This window comes from Leopardus geoffroyi, chromosome B2 (genome assembly GCF_018350155.1).
Source record: "Leopardus geoffroyi isolate Oge1 chromosome B2, O.geoffroyi_Oge1_pat1.0, whole genome shotgun sequence".
NCBI lineage: Eukaryota > Metazoa > Chordata > Mammalia > Carnivora > Felidae > Leopardus > Leopardus geoffroyi.
The window spans coordinates 80,734,472-80,756,951 of record NC_059332.1 but is presented as its reverse complement, the minus strand read 5'-3'; the positions used below and the strand labels follow the sequence as shown (position 1 = coordinate 80,756,951).

Sequence of the window (22,480 nt, the reverse complement as noted above, 5' to 3'; positions counted from 1 at the left end):
ACTAGAAAAGTATATCTGATCATTTTGAATCTTGGATTTTGATATAAACAGAAAGCAAGGTACTGAATGGAGGGCAGGCCAGATGACCATGAGCGACGCTGGCCTCACGTGTTCTGGCTAAGCTGTCAGGCCATAAATACGTTCTCATGATGTCTGAAGAGCGCCGTGCTGCTGAGATCTGAGCTTCAGGAAGTACATGGCCTTGCCCCATCCACCAGATGGGAAAACTGAAATTTAAGGTTACTGAATTCTACTCCCTGGGCACCCTACTGAGACAAGGAGGAAGGGATTCCAGGGAGCATATAATGGGGTTAGCAAATGTGTGCTGTTCTGAAAACAACACAGTTATAACATTTTAGGTGTGAAAGGTAAAATATAGTTATTTGCATGAAGACATGAAGTTATTTAATCCATTCTAGAAAAAGCAGATGAATCTTTGTCTCAAAATTTGGTTAAGAAAACCTGGTCATTAAGCGGCGCCTGGATGTCTCCGTCGGTTAAGCCTCCGACTCTTGATTTCAGCTCAGGTCATGATCTCATGGTTCTTGAGATCAAACCCCATGTCGGGATTCACTGTGACAGCATGGAGCCTGCTTGGGATTCTCTCTCCCTCTCTCTCTGCCTCTCCCCCACCTCTAAAAATAAATAAATAAATAAATAAATAAATAAATAAATAAATAAATAAATAAATAAACTTAAAACATGGTCATTTAGAACTGATGGCCACTTGCACCTTTGATCCTGATGTTTGCACTTGTGGCAGGAATGACCATCATAGTTGGAAATAGAATTGAAAAGCTATTGTGTGTTGCAGAAGGGAAGCATTTAAACACCATCCTGCCCCAAATGGGCAACAGCCATTATTTCCTTTCCTTTGAATGTGCACCTTTGAAGGGATTCATATCTACTTCCAGGGTACAATGAGGATTCTCAGATTGGCTACCCCTATACCAGTCCCTGCCAACAGTTTTGTTGTATCTGTTTGTAAATAACTAGGCTCTTCTTTCAAACAGTTCTACTTCTCCAGACCGTCACCCCTACCCCCTCAATTAGGATGCACTAGCAAGACTGTACTTGATGTTTGACATCAGCTTGTGATAGTGCCCAGAGTGGGATGGGTTTCCAATTCTCCCTATTGAGCAGCTTTGCTTTCCTGGTATAAATGAATGTGATACCTCTTGGTGTCAAAGAATCAAGGCCCAGAGAGATGGAAAAAGCCACTCATCCCACATCCCATGATGCAAGTGTCTTTCCTTTCATTTGATTCAAGAACACAATACCTTCTGTTTTCACCACCTCTGACTCCTACAGATCCCAGCATATACCTGCCACTGGCCTGCTCAGTCAGCCAAAAAAAAGCCATTGCTGGTTCTTCATGGCTAGATTTTATTCTTCCCCTTTGAAGACCAGTGCATCCCTGAGGCAGTGATCCTCATCCTAAAGCAATAGATGGAAACCGTCAGAGACACACCAGCATTTACTGGTAGCATTACATTTTACACTGGTCCTTTAACTTTTTTTTTTTTCCTAAGTGGGCTTCATGCCCAGCGTGGAGCCCAACTTGGGGTTTGAACTCATGACCCTGAGATCAAGACCTGAGCTGAGATCAAGAGTCAGATGCTTAACCAACTGAGCCACCCAGGTAGGTGCCCCTTTTTTTAAACCTCTATTTGTGCTGAACAGTTGATGACATTATAAAGGCTTCTGAGGGTAAAGGAAATTTAAATCAAAGAAAAAAAGTGCTGCCCTACAGACTCTTCTGAAAGAATCTCTCATAATAAACCTATTGACAGGACATGACAGAACACTAGTGAATAAGGAATAGACTGGAGAGTTTAAAGCGATGGGTACTATATTGTCTTTGGCATCTATACATAAACATACATTCATTCAACCAACACTATGCTGCATGCTGGGCATCCGAGACTTAAAATGCACAGGCCTTATCCTTGTAGCTTTCACAGGTTAGTTGGGCAGACGGATGTGCAAATAAATCATTGCCCGGGGGCTGCTGATTGTTATGGACAAGAGAGAGAACACGACTTCACAGCTTCCTGGAAGGAGTCCAGGCCTTGGAACAGCTGGACCTGGATCTGGGTTTCAATTCAGCTGCACTGCATGCACTTTAGCTGTGTGACCTTTAGCTGTGGGGCAAGTTACTTAGTCTCTTTGAGCCTTCTCTGGTTTATAAAATGGGGGCAAATAATAACTTTGCACAGTTGTAGATAAAACAGGTATAGATAATGTGTCTTAAGCACCTGGAATATGGTGTGCCCCTTAATGGCACCCACTTGGACTTGGCCCCAGCATCATTTTCATCCACCTGGTCTTCACTGGCTCTTCTACCAACTCACTGTGGAACAGATCATGCCTCTTCATATCTCCACGCCTCATTTCCACTTCTGCAAAGTATGGGGACAGAGAAGACTCAGAAGCCATTTGGGCTAGAAACACAGACCAGCCCCATCCAATGCTGGGCTCCCTTCTGCAATATCCCAGGCAGTTACCCAGTGTATTAGGGTTCTCCAGAGAGACAGAACCAATAGTCTAATCTGTCTATGTCTGTCTGTCTGTCTATCTATCTATCTATCCATCCATCCATCCATCCATCCAATGGTCCCAACTGCTATGCCACTGCTATGCCACTGCAGAGCTGGGGTGCTCTCTGCAGTGAGCAGGTCAACAAGCCCTATGAGGCTGCTGGATGGGGGAAGGATAGCCGCTCCTCAATCCTTCTCCCCTCAGAGTGGCAGCAGCTTTTACCCCTGGATTTTCTCTCGGGGTGCACACTTCCTCCCTGCCTAATCCTGCCAGAGATCAGACCTGCCTCAGGTAGTGAGGCCAAGTGGGGCAGTAAGAGGTTGATCCCAGCCCCATCAGGGAAGGGAGGTCTCCTGTGGAGGTGGGCCCAGGTGGGAGCACCCTGTACACACCCATCGCCTGGCGGGTGTCTCTGTGGAGGGGATGGTTCCCACAATTCTTCTTGCAGTTTGAGCTAACAAAGGTGCAACTTTTCTCCTGCAGATGCTGGTTGGTCCTTGGTCCATTTTTCTGGCCCCAAGCATGAATTATTTTTTCATAATAGATGAAAGTTCTAGAAGCATGTTCTGAAAGAGAGAGGAAACAAGACAAATAAAACTAAATAGACTCAAAGGGCTTGTAAAAGTCAGTCCTGACAACCCACCTGGGACCCTGTATATGTCACAGATACCAGGGATCCAATCAAACCCTGCTGCAGAAGACAATTCTAGGTTGACCCAGAGATGAATGCCCACGTAAGAGGTTCTATTCCCAGAAACCTCTGATCCCACCTGCCATCTTCTTATTCTTCTCCAGTTGTTGTTTTTATCCAAAATCCAGGTCTAAAACTATAAGCCAACCTTTTCCAAAGCTCCATATTTGCCCCTTTTACAATTAGCCAGATTTTTTACTTTGCAAAATGTGGAAAGTGATCCATTGTGGCATATTCTATTTTGCAGTAATCTATCTTTGATCCTAAAAATATGCTACACTTAGGCTCCCTTTTGCAGAAAGAGCAAGAAGTAGCAACAAAGTATAGAAGAAGGAACTTGGGTTGAGTCAGACAGGCTTAGGATAAAATTCCAGGTCATTCACTCATCCAGTAAATATTAATTTATGTCCCTGCTATGTACGAAGGACTATGCTTCATCACATCCTAATTGTATGACTTTGGGCAAGTCATCTATTTCTGTATCCATAAAATGGAAATAATTACAGAAAGGAAGCCCACGGCAGTGTCTAGACCACCATCAGGCTCTTAATGAAGTGCGTATCTTTCCTCCTCTTCTTTAGATGCTTTGTTGATTGTTCTATAAAACTTCTCAGCCAGGGGCGCCTGGGTGGCTCAGTTGGTTAAGCTTCCGACTTTGGCTCAGATCACGATCTCAAGGTCCATGAGTTCGAGCCCTGTGTCAGACTCTGCTGACAGCTCAGAGCCTGGAGCCTGCTTCAGATTCTATGTCTTCCTCTCTCTCTGCCCCTCCCCTACTCATGCTCTGTCTCTCTCTGTATCTCAAAACTGAATAAATGTTTTTTAAAAAAAATTTTTAAACTTCTCAGCCAAAGGGCTCAATAAATTAGTACACTTCATCCTCAAAACATCCATCCAATAATCCTTGTTAATGCTGAGTCAAAAAAAAAAAGACCTTATCTCTTTTTTAATGTTTATTTATTTTGAAAGAGAGAGCATGAGCAGGGGAGGGGCAGAGAGAGGGAAAGAGAGAATCCCATGCAGGATCCATGCTCAGTGTGGAGCCTGACTCAGGGCTTGAGTTCATAACCACAAGATCATGACCTGAGCCAAAATCAAGAGTCAGATGCTTAACTGACTGAGCCACCCTAGCACCCCAAGACCTTCTGAAATGACACAAAGAACCTAGAAGTAATAGAGATTTTAGATTTAATATAATATCAAAAATTCAAAGATGCTATAAACAGGGATAAGAGACCAGGAGACTGGGAGAAAATCTTTCTATATACATACAAAGAGTTAACAATATCATATAAGAGCTCCTAAAAATCAGAAGAAAAACAAATATCCCAACAGAAAAGATAGGAAAGGATCATTCTTGGTAGAAATACAGATGACCAATAAACATGAACAACCTGACCAGTAATTACAGATGTAAATTAAAATGAAGGGGAACATGTCTAGTTCATCAAATTGCAGGGGTGGGGGGGGGAAGATAATGGCTGGTATGAACAAGAATGTGGGAAAAGAGGTACCAATGTACTGATAAGAAAATAAATTCGTGTGGTCCTTCCTAAGCAAAAATTTTCAGCATCTATCAAAATATAAAACATGTATGCCCATTAAAACCAACAATTCCACTTAAAGATATATGTATGAAACATTCACTGCAACATTGTGTTCAGGAGAAAAAAAAGTTAGAATGGCTAACTGGCCATCAAGTGTCTTATGGCTCATTAATACCATACAAAAGCATGAAGTGATGTAAAACTGAGGTAGTTCTGGGGCACCTGGGTGGCTCAGTCAGTTAAGAATCTGACTTTGGCTCAGGTCATGATCTCATGGTTCATGGGTTCAAGCCCCACATTGGGCCCTGCACTGATGGCTCAGAGCCTGCTTCAGATTCTCTGTCTCCTCCTCTCTGTCCCTCCCCTACTCATGCTGTCTCTCACACAAATAAATAGGCATTAAAAAAAAAAAAAAAACTGAGGCATTTCCACAAATCCTGACATGGGAAGATCCCTGTGATGTATCATGAACAAATCAAAAAGCAAACTGCAAAGACATCTCCACATCTCTACATGATCACATCTATATTTTAAAAATTAACATATATGTGTGGACATATATTTGTCCTCAAAGATGGATTATGAATACCTTGAGAAAGGTAGGGGTGTGTTCCCAAGCTGTTCACAGCAGTTGCCTTTAGGGAGAAGTGAGAACTGAATCTAGATGAGAAGAGATGAATCCTCACATGGTCAGGTTCCTATTTTATTCTCTGTGTTCTTTTATATTGCTTTAATTTCTTTCAATGAGCATGTATTACTTTAATTTGAAATACAACAAGTAAGAAAAAAACTGTTCTTCCATGCAAACCATAAATGATGGTACCCCTGGTCTGAGCCACATGCCTCTTTCACCTGGGTCATTGTGTAAGCCTCTAGCTGGCCTCCCTGATTGTACTCTTACCCCTTGTCTTAGTCTATTCAGGCTTCTATAACAAAATACTGTAGACAGGGTGGATTATTTATTTCCCACAGCTTTGGAGGCTGGGAAGCCCAAGATAAAGGTACTGACAGATTCACTATCTCGTAAAAACCTATTTCCTGGTTCATAGATAGCTGTCTTTTTTCTGTGTCCTCACATAGCAGATAGGATAAGGAACTCTCTGTGGCCCCTTTTATAAGGGCACTAATCCTAATCACGAGGGCTTTACCTTCATGACCTAATCACCTCCCAAAGACCCCACCTCCAAATACCATCATATTGGTGATTAAGTCTCAACATATGAATTGGGGGGGCGGGGGCACAAACATTCAGACCATAGCAGCCCTATAATAGACTCTCCAGAAAGTGTGTTTTTTAAAATGTATGTGTCAGATCACCACCACCCCTCTGCCATCCAACCCAGATTCCTTTCTGTGGCCTATAAAGCCCCATATATCAGCTCCTGACTGTTTCAACCTCACCCTTATCTCTCCCCTCCTTGATAATGGCCCAAGAGAACTCTGCAGGGCCTTGGCACAGCTGGCGCCATCAGTCATGCCAAGTCTTGAGGAGGGTGGTACATCCCAGGCAGAAAGACCAAGAAGTGCAAGCATCCTCAGCTTTTGAAGCTACAAAAGGAGAGCACTCTTTATCACTTGAATGCCCCGAAAATTGGAAAACTTCACAGGACAACCTTCTTCCTAATGCCAAAACCTCCCTCCTCTATAGCCATGGTTCTGAACTCTGGCTGCACACTGGAATCATCTAGGAGCTTAAAAAAAATACTGGTGTCCAGGCTCCATCAGCAGAGATTCTTATGGGGGAAAATTTCAAAGCTTCCCTGGTGATTTTATGTGGAACTCAGCAAGAGAATTACTGCTCCATTGCATCTCTGCATTCAACAATGAGGAAACGTCTCCTTTTCAGAGGGTAGCATGGGTTCCTAAAACTCAGCCAGCCCTCCTCCCCAGGCTCACTTGGACAGACCAGAAGTCTGCTTTCCATGCCCAGCTAAATCTATCCTCCAAAAACCAACCTTGACCAAAATTATTTAGCAATCAATGAGCTTGGACTTGAAGAAACTGTGGGGTTGGGTGAAAGCAAGGGAAATGTCAGAGCATAAAATCATGGCTCCTCCAAGTGACTTTTGTAACCTTCTAAAATAGAATGCATTTCTATTGCAGGACAATTCCCTCTATGGGACACATCATAAGTGACAAAGCAACTGTGGTCCTACCAGAAGTCATTTCTCTCTGAAATGTCAAAATGCATCTGACTGAGCCCTAAAAATTCTGCCATGTAGGACCTAAAACAGTGTAGAAAGCAGTTTACAGTCCATGTTTTGACCCTAGATGATTATAATCCTGTTTGCTGCACTAATTTCTAATTAAAGATCTCTCTGTTGGCAAGAAGCATGATGTGTCAGCCACAGTGCTCTGGAGTTGACAGCTGTGGCCTCAATCCCCAAGTCTTCCTGCCACTTGGGAAGTGAAGTCTCCTGTCAACCCTGTAAGAGGTCTGGGGGAAAGTTACCATAAGTAGTAAAGCTCTGTGTCCAAAGACATTATTTGTAATTCCCAGAAACATTAAAAAACAAAAACAAAAACAGGGAAGAAAGTGGAAGACAAAAAAAGAAAGGGGCCTATCATCTTCATCATCTTTTCTCCAAACTCACAAAAATGGCTGGCCTCTCCCAAAAGATAATCTAAGGGATTAAGAAAATCTGTCTCTACTACCGTCTCTACCTCAGTTCTCTGACAAAACAAATGCTCCTCTTAAATGGAAGCAGCTACAAGAGAGGGAAAATGATTAAAACTGTCTTGCTGACTTCACAAATGTAGGTAAGAAGCACGAGTCACTGGCAAGGTTACTCTAAAATAGTGGTTTTCAACACTGGCTGCACATTGCAATCACCATGAGAGTTTAAAAAATACTAATCCTAGGGGCACCTGGCTGGCTCAGTTAGTAGAGCATGTGACTTTTGATCTTGGAATCAGTGTTTGTATGTATGTATGTGTGTGTGTGTGTATATATATATATATATATATATATATACACACACACACACACACACACACATATATACATATACAGTACAACCTTGGTTTGCAAGCATAATTCATTCCGGAAACAAGCTTGTACTCCAAAGCACTTGTATATCAAAGTGAATTTCAAGAACCATTGGTTCAGTTGTGATCATGTGACATTCAGCATCACACACTACTCATATTGGAAGACATCACTTGTTTATCAAGATAAAATTTATTGGAAATGTTTGCTCATCTTGTGGAACACTCACAGAACAAGTTACTTGCAATCCAAGGTCTTACTGTATACAGTTTACATATGTATACACACATATATATGTATATAGTTTACATATATATACATACATACATACATACATAAATACTGATCCTGCATCCCCCCACCCCAGAGATTTTGGGTTAAATGGAATTGGATGGGTCCTGGGCATGACAATTTTTTAAAGCTCCCAGATGACTGTAACTCGTGGCCAGGGCTGAGAACCCTGCCGTAGTTTGTTATGGGGTTCCAAGTAGCCACACTCTGATCTTAAACATAGTCTCCTGGGGGCGGCTGGGTGGCTTAGTCGGTTAAGCATCTGACTTCAGCTCAGATCATGATCTCACGGTCCATGAGTTCGATTAAGCGTCTGACTTCAGCTCAGGTCACGATCTCACGGTCCGTGAGTTCGAGCTCCACGTCAGGCTCTGTGCTGACAGCTCAGAGCCTGGAGCCCGTTTCATATTCTGTGTCTCCCTCTCTCTCTGCCCCTCCCCTGTTCATGCTCTGTCTCTGTCTCAAAAATAAATAAACGTTAAAAAAAAAAAATTTAAACATAGTCTCCTGAATAGATGGCCGGTCACTGCCAAGAAATGAATATCAGTTTGAAAGAAGTATTATAGGAAAACTCTGAGTAGGATGATGCCTCCTCAAGATATGGCTTTAGTGTGGTAAAAATATCTCTAAACTCACAGGATATATGAAATTGGGATAGAGATTCAATCATCATAGATTTAATCATTATCATTAACAGGAAAAAGCAAGTGTATAAGTTCAACCAAGTGAGCTCAACTAGGGGGATTTCTTTCTAATGGAAAAAAGCTATTATGGGGTGCTTGGGTGGCTGAGTCAGTTAAGCGCCTGACTTTGTCTCAGGTCATGATCTCACAGTCCGTGAGTTCAGGCCCCACATTGGGCTCTGTGCTGACAGCTCAGAGCCTGGATCCCGCTTTGGATTCTGTCTTCCTCTCTCTTTGCCCCTCCCCTGCTCACTCGCTCGCTTGCTCTTGCTCTCACTCTCTCTCTCAAAAATAAACATTAAAAAAAAAAACTTTTAAAGCTATTAGGAGCAGTGGATAAAGCAAATGTCATTTTTTCTTTTTCCAGAACTGAGAAGAGTCCACAGTAAATATCCATTATGTCTTAACAATGGCCAGGAAATGCTTATTCCACACTGGCTTTTCAGAGAACAGAATTAAAATCAATACTATATTGATTTTAGTCTTTGTGAAATATATCACCAAATATTCGTATATGACCTTTAAATGCCAGAGCTATTAAAACAATGGAGCACACCCTCCTTCTTTAGCAAGACAAGGGCTGCTGAAGGTTACAAATGCTCTCTTTTGATCCATTTTCCACACTGTGATAGAAAGAGCTTTCTAAAATGTAATGCTGATCCCTTAACTCCTCTGCTGCACACCCTCTATGGGTTCTCCATTGCCTTCCCACAAGGCCTCCATGACCCTTCTCCACCCTTCCCTCTCCATAGCCTTCCTACCACTCAGTGCTCCAGCCACATGTAGCTCCCCAGACATCCCTGCTGTGTCACACCTCTCAGCCTTTGTCTATGCTGCTCCCTGTACTGGGATGTCCTTCTTTCATGCACCCCAGTCCTCCTAGTTCTGGAGAAATTCACTACATCTTTCAAGACTCAATTCAAAAACAATAAAAAAAAAAAGACTCAATTCAAAAGTAACTTCAACAATGAAGCTTTTCCTGACCCATTCATAAAGAATTGTCCACTCCTTCCTTTGCCTGCACACTCCTTCTAACATGGCACCTTACACTTGATCACATTTATGTTTACCTGTATAACTTCCCCATCTAGACTCTGAGCCCTTTGATGGGAGAGACAGTATTTTATCCATTTATAAACCCAGCTCTTGCAAGACTGAATGATATAAAGTAAGTGTTCAGTAACTTTATTTCATGAACTGAATTTAACTGAATGTACTGAATGACTGGATTCAACTCTCTATAAATTAACCTCCCTCACCTCCTCTCCCTCTCTCTCAACACACACGTATACACACCAGGAAATTGGAAAGGGACGACTAAGAAGCAGCCAGAGTGGAACATCTCTTGTAATAGTTCTATGATCAGTCCTTACTTACCATTGATGTTCTATACCCAGTGGCAGAAGGCAGAAGCGAGGGACTATTTTCCCGGTGCAGAAGATCCAAGCAAGAGCTGTTCTGAGAACTGAAGCTTCTTGAGTCACTGTGCAACTGTCCCTTTTCAGACAGCAATCTGGACAGAAAGCTGGCCTTGCGACTATCCAGGTGAGATCTGTCTGTCCAGACCCCACTCTCTCTCATGCTGCCATCGCTGTCTCTACAGTGACTGTGCAACTCTGTAAGAGGCTCTCCTGAGTGTCGTAGATCCTGGGACTGCTCCCAGGTTCCTATTGCATAGGATGGGCAATGTCTAGGAGCCATCTCTGTACCTAGCCAGGACTGGGACTTTACATTTTCTAGGCCAAATGAATGGCCTGGTTGCTGTCCCTGGTGCTGAATTCGATTACTGTCATCCCAGGGACATGGGCTGTGGACATGGAGCTGTCCGCTGTGCTGATCCTTCTCAGTCCATTCTTTTTTAATACAGCAAGGGTCTACTTCAAGTTGCTTGGGCTGTAGGCTTTCACATGTGGTTTTAGACTTCAGCACATTGACTTGAAAGACTTGCTGTTGATTGTTGGCTTGAAGTAAAGAGATTCTTTTAGGCAAGGGAGAGCAAATCATACAAGGCTGGGCCACCGAATATTTTTTCAAATGGAATGGAGTGCCACTTTCATCCTCAATGTCCTCATTGCTGGATTTCTCATAAAGTGCCCTCATGATTTTCCTGATTCCCAGATGAGATATTTCCAGTACATTAAGGAACAAAGAGATGGCTGCAATGCTGTGCATAAAGAGCATGAAAATTGTCTTCTCTGTGGGCCTGGATACAAAGCAATCCACTGCATTAGGGCAAGGAGATTGAGTGCATTTGTAAAGGGGGTGCATTTGAAACCCATAGAGAACATACTGGCCTATCATGAACCCTACTTCCAGCACAGATCTCGTTAAGATGTGTAAGACATAAGTACGCAGCAGACATCCTTTCAGAGGGACTTTATGGATTCTCTTCTGCTCCTCCAGTCTCTTCAGCTCTCTATCTATCCTTTGTTGCTCCTCCAATTCAAGCTCTGGATTCTCCATCCGGACTCTAAGGTGTGACTTTTTCCTCTGCCTCTCCTTTTCAAAGGCCCTGAGTCTATAAAGTGCATGGCCCATATACACCAGAGAAGGAGAAGACACAAAGATTATCTGTAAAACCCAGAACCTGATCAAAGAGATAGGGAAAGCATCATCATAACAGATATTGTTGCAACCAGGCTGCTGGGTGTTGCAGGCAAATGCTGACTGTTCATCATCCCAGACATCTTCAGCAGCCACACCGAGTACCAGCATTCGGAAAATGAAGAGAATGGTCAGCCAGATTTTCCCCACTATAGTTGAGTGGGAGTGAACTTCCTCTAGGATGTCACCCAGTAAATTCCAATCCCCCATGGTAAGAGATTAATGTCTGAAACATACAGAAAGTACTGAAGTTAATAGCACCCATGGATATAATGTATAAAGACACAGGCTCATTAATAAAGCAGGTTCTTTTTTCATGTCAGAAAAGCTATGAAGCATTTTCCAGCCCTAGTTATTTATGGCCCATGCTTGATGAAATAGGATACTTCCAAGGAATATGATTTGGGAAGAAAAAAAAAAACTCAAGACCCTGCACAATCTGATCCAATTTCCTGCCTATCCTTTCCTTCTCTCTGACACAAAGCTGACTCATTCCATATATGCAATGGCCCTCATATTTGTACAATGCATTCCATCTCAAGTTTTGTTCATTTCTCTGCCCAGATGAGAGGCCCCATTAACCAGACATCCTACATGATCTTACATGAGTCTCAACTTTTCCAAGAAGTTTTCCCTTGCCATCCCAAGTCAGAGTGGTTTTTCCCATTCCTAAATGCCCACACTATTTTTTATACCACTCATTTGGCACTGTGCCTAAAATGAGTTTTGTGAAGGCTGTGTCTTACATCCCTCATCTTGTACACTCTTTGCAGATAGGGACACATTCTACAGCATTTTGTTCTTTGCACACAGAAGGTATCAATAAATAATAGTGGGATGAATCATCTTTCCATTTTAAAACTTGGTTCCTTGACCTTATCACTGGAATAATCATCACACATACAACAAAAAAAAGTAAATCCTCATTATGTATTATATTATCCATGCTCCCACTGCAAGAAAACAAATCAGCCAAATATACCCTCTGGAACTGGCACAGGATAGCAGTAAAGATTAAGCAGACACAGGGGCGCCTGGGTGGCGCAGTCGGTTAAGCGTCCGACTTCAGCCAGGTCACGATCTCGCGGTCCGTGAGTTCGAGCCCCGCGTCGGGCTCTGGGCTGATGGCTCAGAGCCTGGAGCCTGTTTCCGATTCTGTGTCTCCCTCTCTCTCTGCCCCTCCCCCGTTCATGCTCTGTCTCTCTCTGTCCCAAAAATAAATAAATGTTGAAAAAAAAAAAAAAAGATTAAGCAGACACAGAAACAGTACCAGACATGTGATTACATCCACAACGCCACATCTGGAACAGCATGTTTTCATGAAAGCTTTGCTAACTTAGAAGAAAAGTGAATATAAACTGCTTTTCTAGCAAGCTTGGATCCAGGAAAGAAAGCAGAGCTGACATGAATAGGTTATTTGGTTTACCCTAAAAAAAAAATGTTTTTCAAAGTTCAATGAGATTAAAAAGTTAGTAGATTAAAGGCTTCTAAGATGTAGAAGACTTCCCAATATGAAAGATATGAAGAAAAAACAGGAAAAGTGTTATTAAGTTAAAAACCAATAATGAAAGAATTTTCTCTTCCATAATTCACCCATTCAATAATATTTACTAAATCTTACTATCATCTAGGCATTGTCCTAGATGCCAGGGAATTCAACAGTGAACAAGATATACCTGGTCCAGCCCTCACAGTACTTGGTCAGTAAGGAATCTCACTAACATAAAATGAACAAATTGTGAAAAGAATGGATGAATATCAACTCAAAAATACAAGAGATGGGGCGCCTGGGTGGCTCAGTCAGCTAAGGATCCACCTCTGATTTCAACCCAGGTCATAATATCACAGTTATGAGATCAAGCCCCACATCATTGGGCTCTGAGCTGGGTGTGGAGCCTGCTTGAGATTCTCTCTCTCCTTCTCCCTTTGCCCCTCCCCTGCTTGTGCTGTCTCTCTCTTTAAACACACACACACAACATGGAATCATTACATTTTCCCAACGTATCTCCCAAAAAAATAAATTCCAAGTGGAATAAAGTATTAAATGTAAAAACGCCAACCATAGGGATGCCTGTGTGTCTGGCTCATTTGGTTAAGCACCCAACTCTTGATTTAGGTTCAGGTCATGATCTCACAGTTCATGGGATCGAGCCCTGCATCAGGCACAGACAGCACAGAGCTGGCTTGGGATACTCTCTCCCTCTCTCTGCCCCTACCCAACTCTCTCATCTCTCTGTCTCTCTCAAAATAAACATTAAAAAAATTTTTTAAGGGGCGCCTGGGTGGCGCAGTCGGTTGAGCGTCCGACTTCAGCCAGGTCACGATCTCTCGGTCCGTGAGTTCGAGCCCCGCGTCGGGCTCTGGGCTGATGGCTCAGAGCCTGGAGCCTGTTTCCGATTCTGTGTCTCCCTCTCTCTCTGCCCCTCCCCCGTTCATGCTCTGTCTCTCTCTGTATCAAAAATAAATAAAAAAAAAAAAAAAAAAAAAAACGTTGAAAAAAAAAAAAAAATTTTTTTAAGTTAACCATATAAGTATTATAATAAAATATGAAAGAATGTTTTAGAATCTTGAAATAGAGGAAGTTTTTTTTAAGCACATCAATGCCAGAAATTATCATTGGAAAAAATTTTTAGATTTTACTCAGCAAAACTGAATGGCAAAACTGGAGCTGTCCCAGAAGGCATTTGGGTCTAGAAGACAATAAAAACAACAACAAAAAATACAAACTAAATATAAACATTTGTGAATAATCACTGAATAGGTAGAGAGGAGATCACTCAGGGACAAGAAAAAGTGAGCCAATGACAAAACCCTGAAAAATAACATAGGAGAACACGTCTACAAATAAAATACAAATAAAATGAATACAAATAAAGTAAAAGTGAGAAATGGCCAAAGAAAGTTGGGGGGCAGGGGGAGACTATGAAAACAGAAAACCATCACTGAAACCAAAGGATAGAGTTTCAAGGAGAGACACAATGCCAAATACACATACACATACTCCTATTTATATGAATTAAATGTGGGATATACCATGCTCAGGGATTGGAAAGCTCAGTATTTGTAAAGCTGTCAGTTCTCCCCAAATGAATTGATTGATAGATTCAATGTGAGATTTTATATCAGAATAAAATAAAATCCTATAAATGTACATATATATGTATGCACATGTATATGGTGTGTGTGTGTATATATATATATATATATATATATATATACACATGTGTGTGTATATATATGTATATATATGTGTGTGTATATAGTAGATATATGTAGATATATACACATATATATATATGACTTTGGACTATATGACTATATGACTACGTAGACTTTATGACTTTGAAAAAAATACAGGGCACACACCAGGAAGTTAATACAGGTTATTGGAGGTCTCTAGGAAGTGATGACAGTGGAGGGGGTAGGGGGAAAAAAAAAGGAAAAAGAATAAAGACTCTTCTTCTAAACAAGTATGACTAATTTTTTATCCAAAGTAAACATTTATATAAATTTACCTGTATATGCATACATATATATAAATTTTTTAAATAAAATATAAATAGGAGATACCTCTCTGAATTTGGGAGGGGTATTAATGAGACTTTTATTTTACTCTATATGCTTGCGAATTGCTTGAAATTCAAAATTAAGAAGGTAGTTACATATACTACTGGTAAATAAAATATTAGATTTAAAAATTTTGGACTTATGCCTTATTAGCTGAAGCAACAATTTACTAAGTTCTATCCTCTCTTAAAGAGTTCAGGTGCTTTCTCATTATTCCTTTAAAAATCTACAGACATTATTCTTTTTTTCAAAAATTTTTAAATGTTTATTTTTGAGACAGAGCAGGAGTGGGGGAGGGGCAGAGAGAGAGACAATCCGAAGCAGGCTCCAGGCTCCAAGCTGTCAGCACAGAGCCCAACATGGGGCTTGAACCCACAACTGCAAGATCACGACTCGAGCTGAAGTCGGACACTCAACTGACTGAACCACCCAGGCGCCACTAGACATTATTCTTTATTAAAAATTAATTCCTGGGGCGCCTGAGTGGCGCAGTCGGTTAAGCGTCCGACTTCAGCCAGGTCACGATCTCGCGGTCCGTGAGTTCGAGCCCCGCGTCAGGCTCTGGGCTGATGGCTCAGAGCCTGGAGCCTGTTTCCGATTCTGTGTCTCCCTCTCTCTCTGCCCCTCCCCCGTTCATGCTCTGTCTCTCTCTGTCCCAAAAATAAATAAACGTTGAAAAAAAAAAATTTAAAAATTAATTCCTGAGGAGCCTGGGTGGCTCAGTCAGTTGAACATCCGACTCTTGATTTCAGCTCAGGTCATAATCCCAGGGTCAGGGGATTGAGCCCCATGTCAGGCTCTGCACTGAGCATGGAACCTGCTTAAGATTCTCTTTCCCTCTGCCCCTCTCCCCCACTCGTGCACTCTCTCTTTCTCTCTCTAAAATAAAAAATAAAGATAAAAAATAATAATTCCTTTAGCACTTAAAAAAATATCTAGAGCTTCTATTTTATATAAAAACACTGAAATGGGAAAGTTAACTCAATTTGTTAAATTATCCTCTACTTGGCAGTCCTAACCTATTTAATGTTTCTATTGCCAGTATCCCTTTAAAACTTGGGAATTATTATCTTTAAATAACAAGTAAAGGAAAACTGGTCCAACATGGAAAACAGGAATACAATCATGCACATTGACATGCAAGAGCAAAATCCTTTAGACAAATACTCCTGTTTCCCAAAAGTAACTACTTTTTATCAATAATGAAAACAGGTCCTAGAAATATTCTTGAATTTTATTATCAAATACTAATTTAGCATCTCCCATGTAAAAACTGGTGCTCCTTTCCTGAATTTTATTTCAGATCTTATCTTTCTATCCCCACAGGGATTTCCTATATTTTTCATAAACAAGGAAGTCCACATATTTACCACTTACCTTATAGGTGGTCAAAAATAATAGTAACTGCTCACAGAACCTTTAAGTTGGACCGTGAGTGGCTAATTAGTGAAAAACTGCTGCTGGTTGCAGATATAAAGCATCTAATCAGCTGGGTGTGGGGCAGGATCCAGAATGAGCACAGTAGTTTTGATCAATGGAGTCTAACCTAGTTCTCTCTAGAGGTCAAAATGTCCTCTGGGGCTTTGCAATTCTCTTGTGATATTTTCCTCTAATTGACCCCATGCCTGAGCCCCTCCTGGTATATCATATTTACAAATGAAAAGTGAAACAAATGAGAATTTTCCTATCTTTTTTGTGGATGATCACAGTGATTTGAGTTTTGGGTGCATTTCTTCCAACCGATTGGGAATCCATGTCATAGATCAATGGGTCACGTCCAATTTCATTCAACAGCTGCCTGGGATGAGTCTTGCCTCATGAAATGTGAACAAGTAAAAATGGAGTGACAAGCCCAAAGTGTTCTTGCAAATCATGCTAGGCTGCAAGTAGTAACATCTCAAAAGAGATCAATAAACCAGAGAGGGGGCTGTACATGTCTGTAGATTATGCGTGCTACCAATACTCTATTAGGCTGAAACAGGCAGCTCAGGATATCCCCACCGCCCCCCCAACCAACTCCAAATGGATAATCTGAAAGCCTTAGAAAGCTCTGTCAAATTTTTTGGAGAAAGTATTTGAATTCCAGAGAGGTCAAATAACTTGCCCAATGTGGACAGACACTAGGTCTCCTAACTCCCAGTCTTACATAGCATCTACATTAGTCACATCTCAGGTACAGTCTTACTGCCATCTTAGAAGGGGTGACAGCAAGGGTGTTACTAGAACCCAATGGTGACTTCAAATCACAGCTCCTATGCACATTTCTGAGCCTGCTCTTTTCTGCTTAAATTTTGAAAGTATATAAAACTATTTAGGGCAGCTGGGTGGCTCAGTTGGTTAAGCGTCCAACTTCAGCTCAGGTCATGATCTCACAGTTCGTGAGTTCGAGACCGACATCGGGCTGTCTGCTACCAGCACACAGCCCACTTTGGATATACTGTCCTTCCCTCTCTCTGACCCTCCCCCACTTGTGTGCCTGCTCTCTCAAAAATAAACATTTTTTAAAAACTATTAATAGTTCCTATCATCCGCCTATTCTATTTTCACATATTTAGTTTTTAAAAAAGGATAATAAAGGCTAAACAGGTGAGGAGCTCAAATTTCCACTATATCGCACACTAGCCTCAAGTACAAATTGCCAGAATTAACTAGAGGCAAAAACACATGATGTATTAATATGTGTATTTGTATAGTACTGGGCACACTGTCCCAAAAAGCCCTTGACATTTAATTCTAAAATTCACCTGAAGACTAATGAATGTAATACCTTTAATGCATTTTGTCAGAGTCAAACATTAAAATCATACATTATGCATTGAGTAATTCAGAATGGTACGCAAGAAACTCCTATTAGTTGCCTCAAGGGAGGTAACTGAGTGACTGGGGAAGAGGTGGGATGAATACTTTTACATTGAATCATCTGAACAGCAAATGCATTACCTAACTCAAGATAATAATGTTTAAACCAGAAAGTGAGGTTTAAAAAAAAAAAAAAAAAAAAAGGCCCACAACCCTATGTTGATGTATTTAAAAATCTCCTGCAGGGGCACTTGGGTGGCTCAGTCAGTTAAGTGTCTGACCTTTGCTTTCGACTCAGGTCATGATCTCACATTTGGTGAGTTGGAAGCCCACATGGGGCTCTGTGCTGACAGTGCAAGGCATGCTTGGGATTCTTTCTCTTCCTCTCTCTCTGCCCCTCCTCCACTCACTCTCTCAAAAATAAATTTTAAAATAAACTTAAAAAAAATAAAAATAAAAAACTTTTCCCTGATAAAACAATCTGATCATTCTTGAAGAGTTTTAGCGAGCAGAGGATTGGCACAAAGTCGGTGACTCTCCCATATCCTCACAGTAATAATGTGAAATGTCCCCATGAGGTAATACTGCCCTGCACTGCTGCTGGGGAGGAGAAGCTCTACGCACTGCCTCATCCCCACCAGCCCAACGGCTCAGCATGAATTAGCACACTAAAGGATGAGAATCAGTGCCATAGAGAACAAGTTTTGTTTTGTTTTTTCAAGTTCCAACTTTCTCTCTCACCAAAAGAGATGTTGAATCTATGAAGTCACTGGCAGGCCCAAGACACACTCAGAGAAACAGAAGGGAAAAGGAAGTTTAGAAAGAACAAACGTAACAGGATGGAGGAAGGCGCACCTGGAATGAGAGCTCCACTAGCTACCGCCTCCGTGCTAGTCAATGGTATCAATACTTTCCATGTCACTGCACTCACAGCTGGTGATATACACTCCCTAGGGCCACGAGGGGTTGTTGGTTTTCTGTAAGCAGCTGTAAAACATTAGAACTGGGAAGGCTGATATAATATCAGTGAAATTCCGAGTCATAGAGGGTAGCAGCAGCAGAAGAGGAAAGCTCATTTGTGTCAAGTCCTCATCTGCTGAGATTCAGAGGAACTTACAATAAGAAAATAAGAGATTCCCAGAAGAAAGTGTGAGAAATTATAGGAACTGGGTTAACCTATCAGGTTCCTAGCAGAGAATTTGGTGTTCCTCAGATAAAAGGTATTACCATGCCAAAAGATAACCACACCAATTACAGAAAAACAGAACTGCAAAATAAAAGGTCGAGGTGAGTGATTTTCAAAACACCGTAGGGGCGCCTGGCTGGCTCAGTCGGCAGAGCATGCAACTCTCAGTCTCAGGCCTATGGGTTCAAGTCCCGCATTGGGTGTGGAGATTACTTAAAAAATAAAATCTTTTTTAAAAAGTAAAATAAAGGTAGTTCTAAGAAGCATGAAATTAAATCCCACCTTCCACTTGGAAAAACATTCTACGACAGTGTCAACCTCACATTAATGAATATATGAAATTCATAGCTGACTGTCTCATATTTAGGAGACACCACAGCTTAATAAACATAGTTCACTCTCACCACTTTCAGCAAGTCCTCTCCCAATCCAGGATGTGTGCTCGTGAACATAATTTAACCTACTACCCTGGCCTTCAATTATATATCCTTATGGGAATTTGTTCTACAGATTTACCTGCACATGTATAAAATGATGTGTACAAAGTGATTCATTACAGTACTGCTGCATTTGCAGAAGATAGGAAATGCCAGAATGTCCATCAATAGGGAAATGGTTAAACACAATAAACTCTCATTTATTATTATTCTCCCACCCCCACCGCCCACAAGGGGTAATCCCTCCAGCAACCCTTTGTTCTCTATACTTAAGAGTCTCTTATGTTTTGTCCCCCTCCCTGTTTTTATATTATTTTTGCTTCCCTTCCCTTACGTTCATCTGTTTTGTATCTTAAAGTCCTCATATAATATTTGTCTTTCTCTAATTTCACTTAGCATAATACCTTCTAGTTCCATGCATGTAGTTGCAAATGGCAAGATTTCATTCTTTTTGATTACTAATACTGAAGTATATATATATCACATCTTCTTTATCCATTCATCCAGTGACGAACATTTGGGCTCTTTCCATACTGTGGCTATTGTAGATAGTGCCGCTAAACATTGGGGTGAATGTGCCCCTTCGAAACAGCCTATCTGTATCCCTTGGATAAATACCTAGTGGTGCAATTGCTGGGTCATATGGTAGTTCTATTTTTAATTTTTTGAGGAACTACTATACTGTTTTCCAAGGTGGCTGCACCAGTTTGCATTCCCACCAGCAGTGCAAAAGAGATCCTCTTTCTCCACATCCTTGCCAACATCTGTTGCCTGAGTTGTTAAATGTTAGCCATTCTGACAGGTGTGAGGTGGTATCTCATTGTGGTTTTGGTTTGTATTTCTCTGATGATGAGTGATGTTGAGCATTTTTTCATGTGTTGGTTGGCCATCTGGATGTCTTCTTTGGAGAAGTATCTGTTCATGTCTTTTGCCCATTTCTTCACTGGATTATTTGTGTTTTGGGTGTTGAGTTTGGTAAGTTCTTTATAGATTTCGGATACTAACCCTTTATCTGATATGTCATTTGCAAATATTTTCTCCCATTCCGTTGGTTGCCTTTTAGTTTTGCTGATTGTTTCCTTTGCTGTGCAAAATCTTTCTATTTTGATGAGGTCCCAATTCTTATTTTTGCTTTTGTTTCCCTTGCCTCCAGAGATATGTTAAGAAGTTGCTGTGGCCAAGGTCAAGGAGGTCTTTGCCTGCTTTCTCCTGGAGGATTTTGATGGCTTCCTGTCTTACATTTAGGCCTTTCATACATTTTGTGTTTATTTTTGTGTATTGTGTAAGAAAGTGGTCCAGGTTCATTTTTCTGCATATCGCTGTCCAGTTTTCCCAGCACCATTTGCTGAAGAGACTGTCTTTATTCCATTGGATATTCTTTCCTGCTTTGTCAAAGATTAGTTGGCCATATGTTTGTGGGTCCATTTCTGGGTTCTCTATTCTGTTCCATTGATCTGAGTGCCTGTTTTTGTGCCAAACCTTCTTGATTTTTAAACCACATGAATGTATTATCTAGACAAAAATTTTGATTAAATATATGTAATTTACCCACAAGAAGCTAAGTCTATGCCTTCCCCAACTCTTCTCTGCCTCGGTGTCCTTCAAGGATCAGATCATATAGCACTTCCTCTATGTTGCCCCAACTTGTTCCTTGTAACACTAGTATACCACTTCTCACAGTTAGTTGGGTGTTTGTCTTCCCGGGAAGCTGAACTCCTTCAGAGGAAAAATGATTCATCTTTTTATCACCAGCTCCTATCACAATGTCAGGACTTAGGCACCTCAAGATACATTTAATTTTTAAAATATACCTCAAGTGCATTGAATCAAATCAGTCATAATCCTTGTATCAAGGCACACACACTGCCTTTATTTTTCCATGGAAGAAATCTTTTAAAGTTTTTATTTATTTGTTTGTTTGAGAATGAGAAAGAGAGAGAGAGAGAGAGAGTGCACGAGCCAGGAAGAGAGGCAGAGGGAGAGAATCCCAAGCAGGCTCCATACTCAACAGAGCCCATGTGGGGCTTGATGCCATGACCTTGGGATCATGACCTAAGCCGAAATCAAGAGTCAGATGCTCAACTGACTGAGCCACCTAGGCACCCCCAAAATTTGTTTTCTAATAATAGAGTCAATATCCATGAACCCATACCAAACTGAGAACTAGAACACTGACACTAAATTCTATTTCTCTAGATGCTATCCCTTCCCTTTGCCTCTTTGAATCTAGACATAGAGCTTACAGCCTTCACAAAAATTAACTCGAAATGGATCACAGACAATACACTTGTCACCATCTTATCTGAAGGCTATATTAATTTTCCTCCTCTGCCATAAACTAGGCCACAAAATCTAGTCTAGTCTTGACATCTCCCAGAACTTTAGACTGGGCCACAATATTAATCTGATTGGATCTGATGAGAGAGCAGTAGCAAATATGGTAGATGCTTTAGTAATAAGACATGCAAGCCACAGGGCAGGATATAACCTCCCCCCACCCCAAAATTAAGGCGCCTGCCACCTCAGTGGTTTCTGGAGGTCCAGCCTTTACAAAGTGAAAGATAAGCTGCTGTCCTTTGCACTAAAATAAGCACACACACACACACACACACACACACACACACACACACACAAAACCCCACAATACTTGATAAGCTTTTATGAATTCTAGAGGCCACTTGATGTGTTATTTGGCCCACTAAATGATCAACCTGTAAAGCTGTCAGCTTTCACTGGGGAACAAAGAAAAGGCTCTGCAACAAGTTCAGGTTGTAGTACAAAAGTCGTGCAAGATGCCAGCAAATCAGATGATACTCAAAGAGATGATAGCTAATATGTTGCATGAAGTCTCTGGTAAGCCTCAATGAAACAATCAGAGTGCATACCTCCAGGGTTTTATAGCAAAGCTATGCCTTGTGGGAGACTGAATGCCTGACCATGGGAAATCAAGTGACCAGGTGACCCAAGCTGCCCAGAATTAATTGGGTGTTATCTGAACCACCCAACCAAAAAGTACTAAATGCAGCATTCATCAATTAAGATGAAAAAAAGCAGGCTGAGGCAGGTCTGAAAGATACAAGTGACATAAGCAGGTAGCTCAGACTCTAGTATGTAATACTGTACCTGCTTTCTTTTCACTCAATCC

At 41.3% G+C, this 22,480-nt stretch overlaps 1 protein-coding gene across 1 annotated transcript; it reads right to left on the bottom strand.

Annotated features, from left to right (window-relative positions):
• Positions 1 to 1,834: 1,834 nt before the first annotated feature.
• Positions 1,835 to 17,194, bottom strand: GJA10 (gap junction protein alpha 10). Its single transcript, XM_045499039.1, has 4 exons — positions 16,291 to 17,194; positions 10,120 to 11,572; positions 2,934 to 3,107; positions 1,835 to 2,402 (listed from the first exon to the last, which is right to left on the bottom strand). The coding sequence occupies exons 2-3, from the start codon at positions 11,554 to 11,556 to the stop codon at positions 3,069 to 3,071; spliced, it is 1,476 nt and encodes a 491-aa protein (XP_045354995.1). The 5' UTR covers positions 11,557 to 11,572; positions 16,291 to 17,194; the 3' UTR covers positions 1,835 to 2,402; positions 2,934 to 3,068.
• Positions 17,195 to 22,480: the final 5,286 nt, after the last annotated feature.

Bases quoted from the DNA above. Each gene is read 5' to 3' on its own strand.
- GJA10 (XM_045499039.1), bottom strand. From the start codon at position 11,556: ATGGGGGATTGGAATTTACTGGGTGACATCCTAGAGGAAGTTCACTCC. The intron at 3,108-10,119 runs GTAAGTAAGGAC...TCTCTCTTTCAG, and splicing joins CTGGGTATAGAACATCAATG to AACATGCTTCTAGAACTTTC.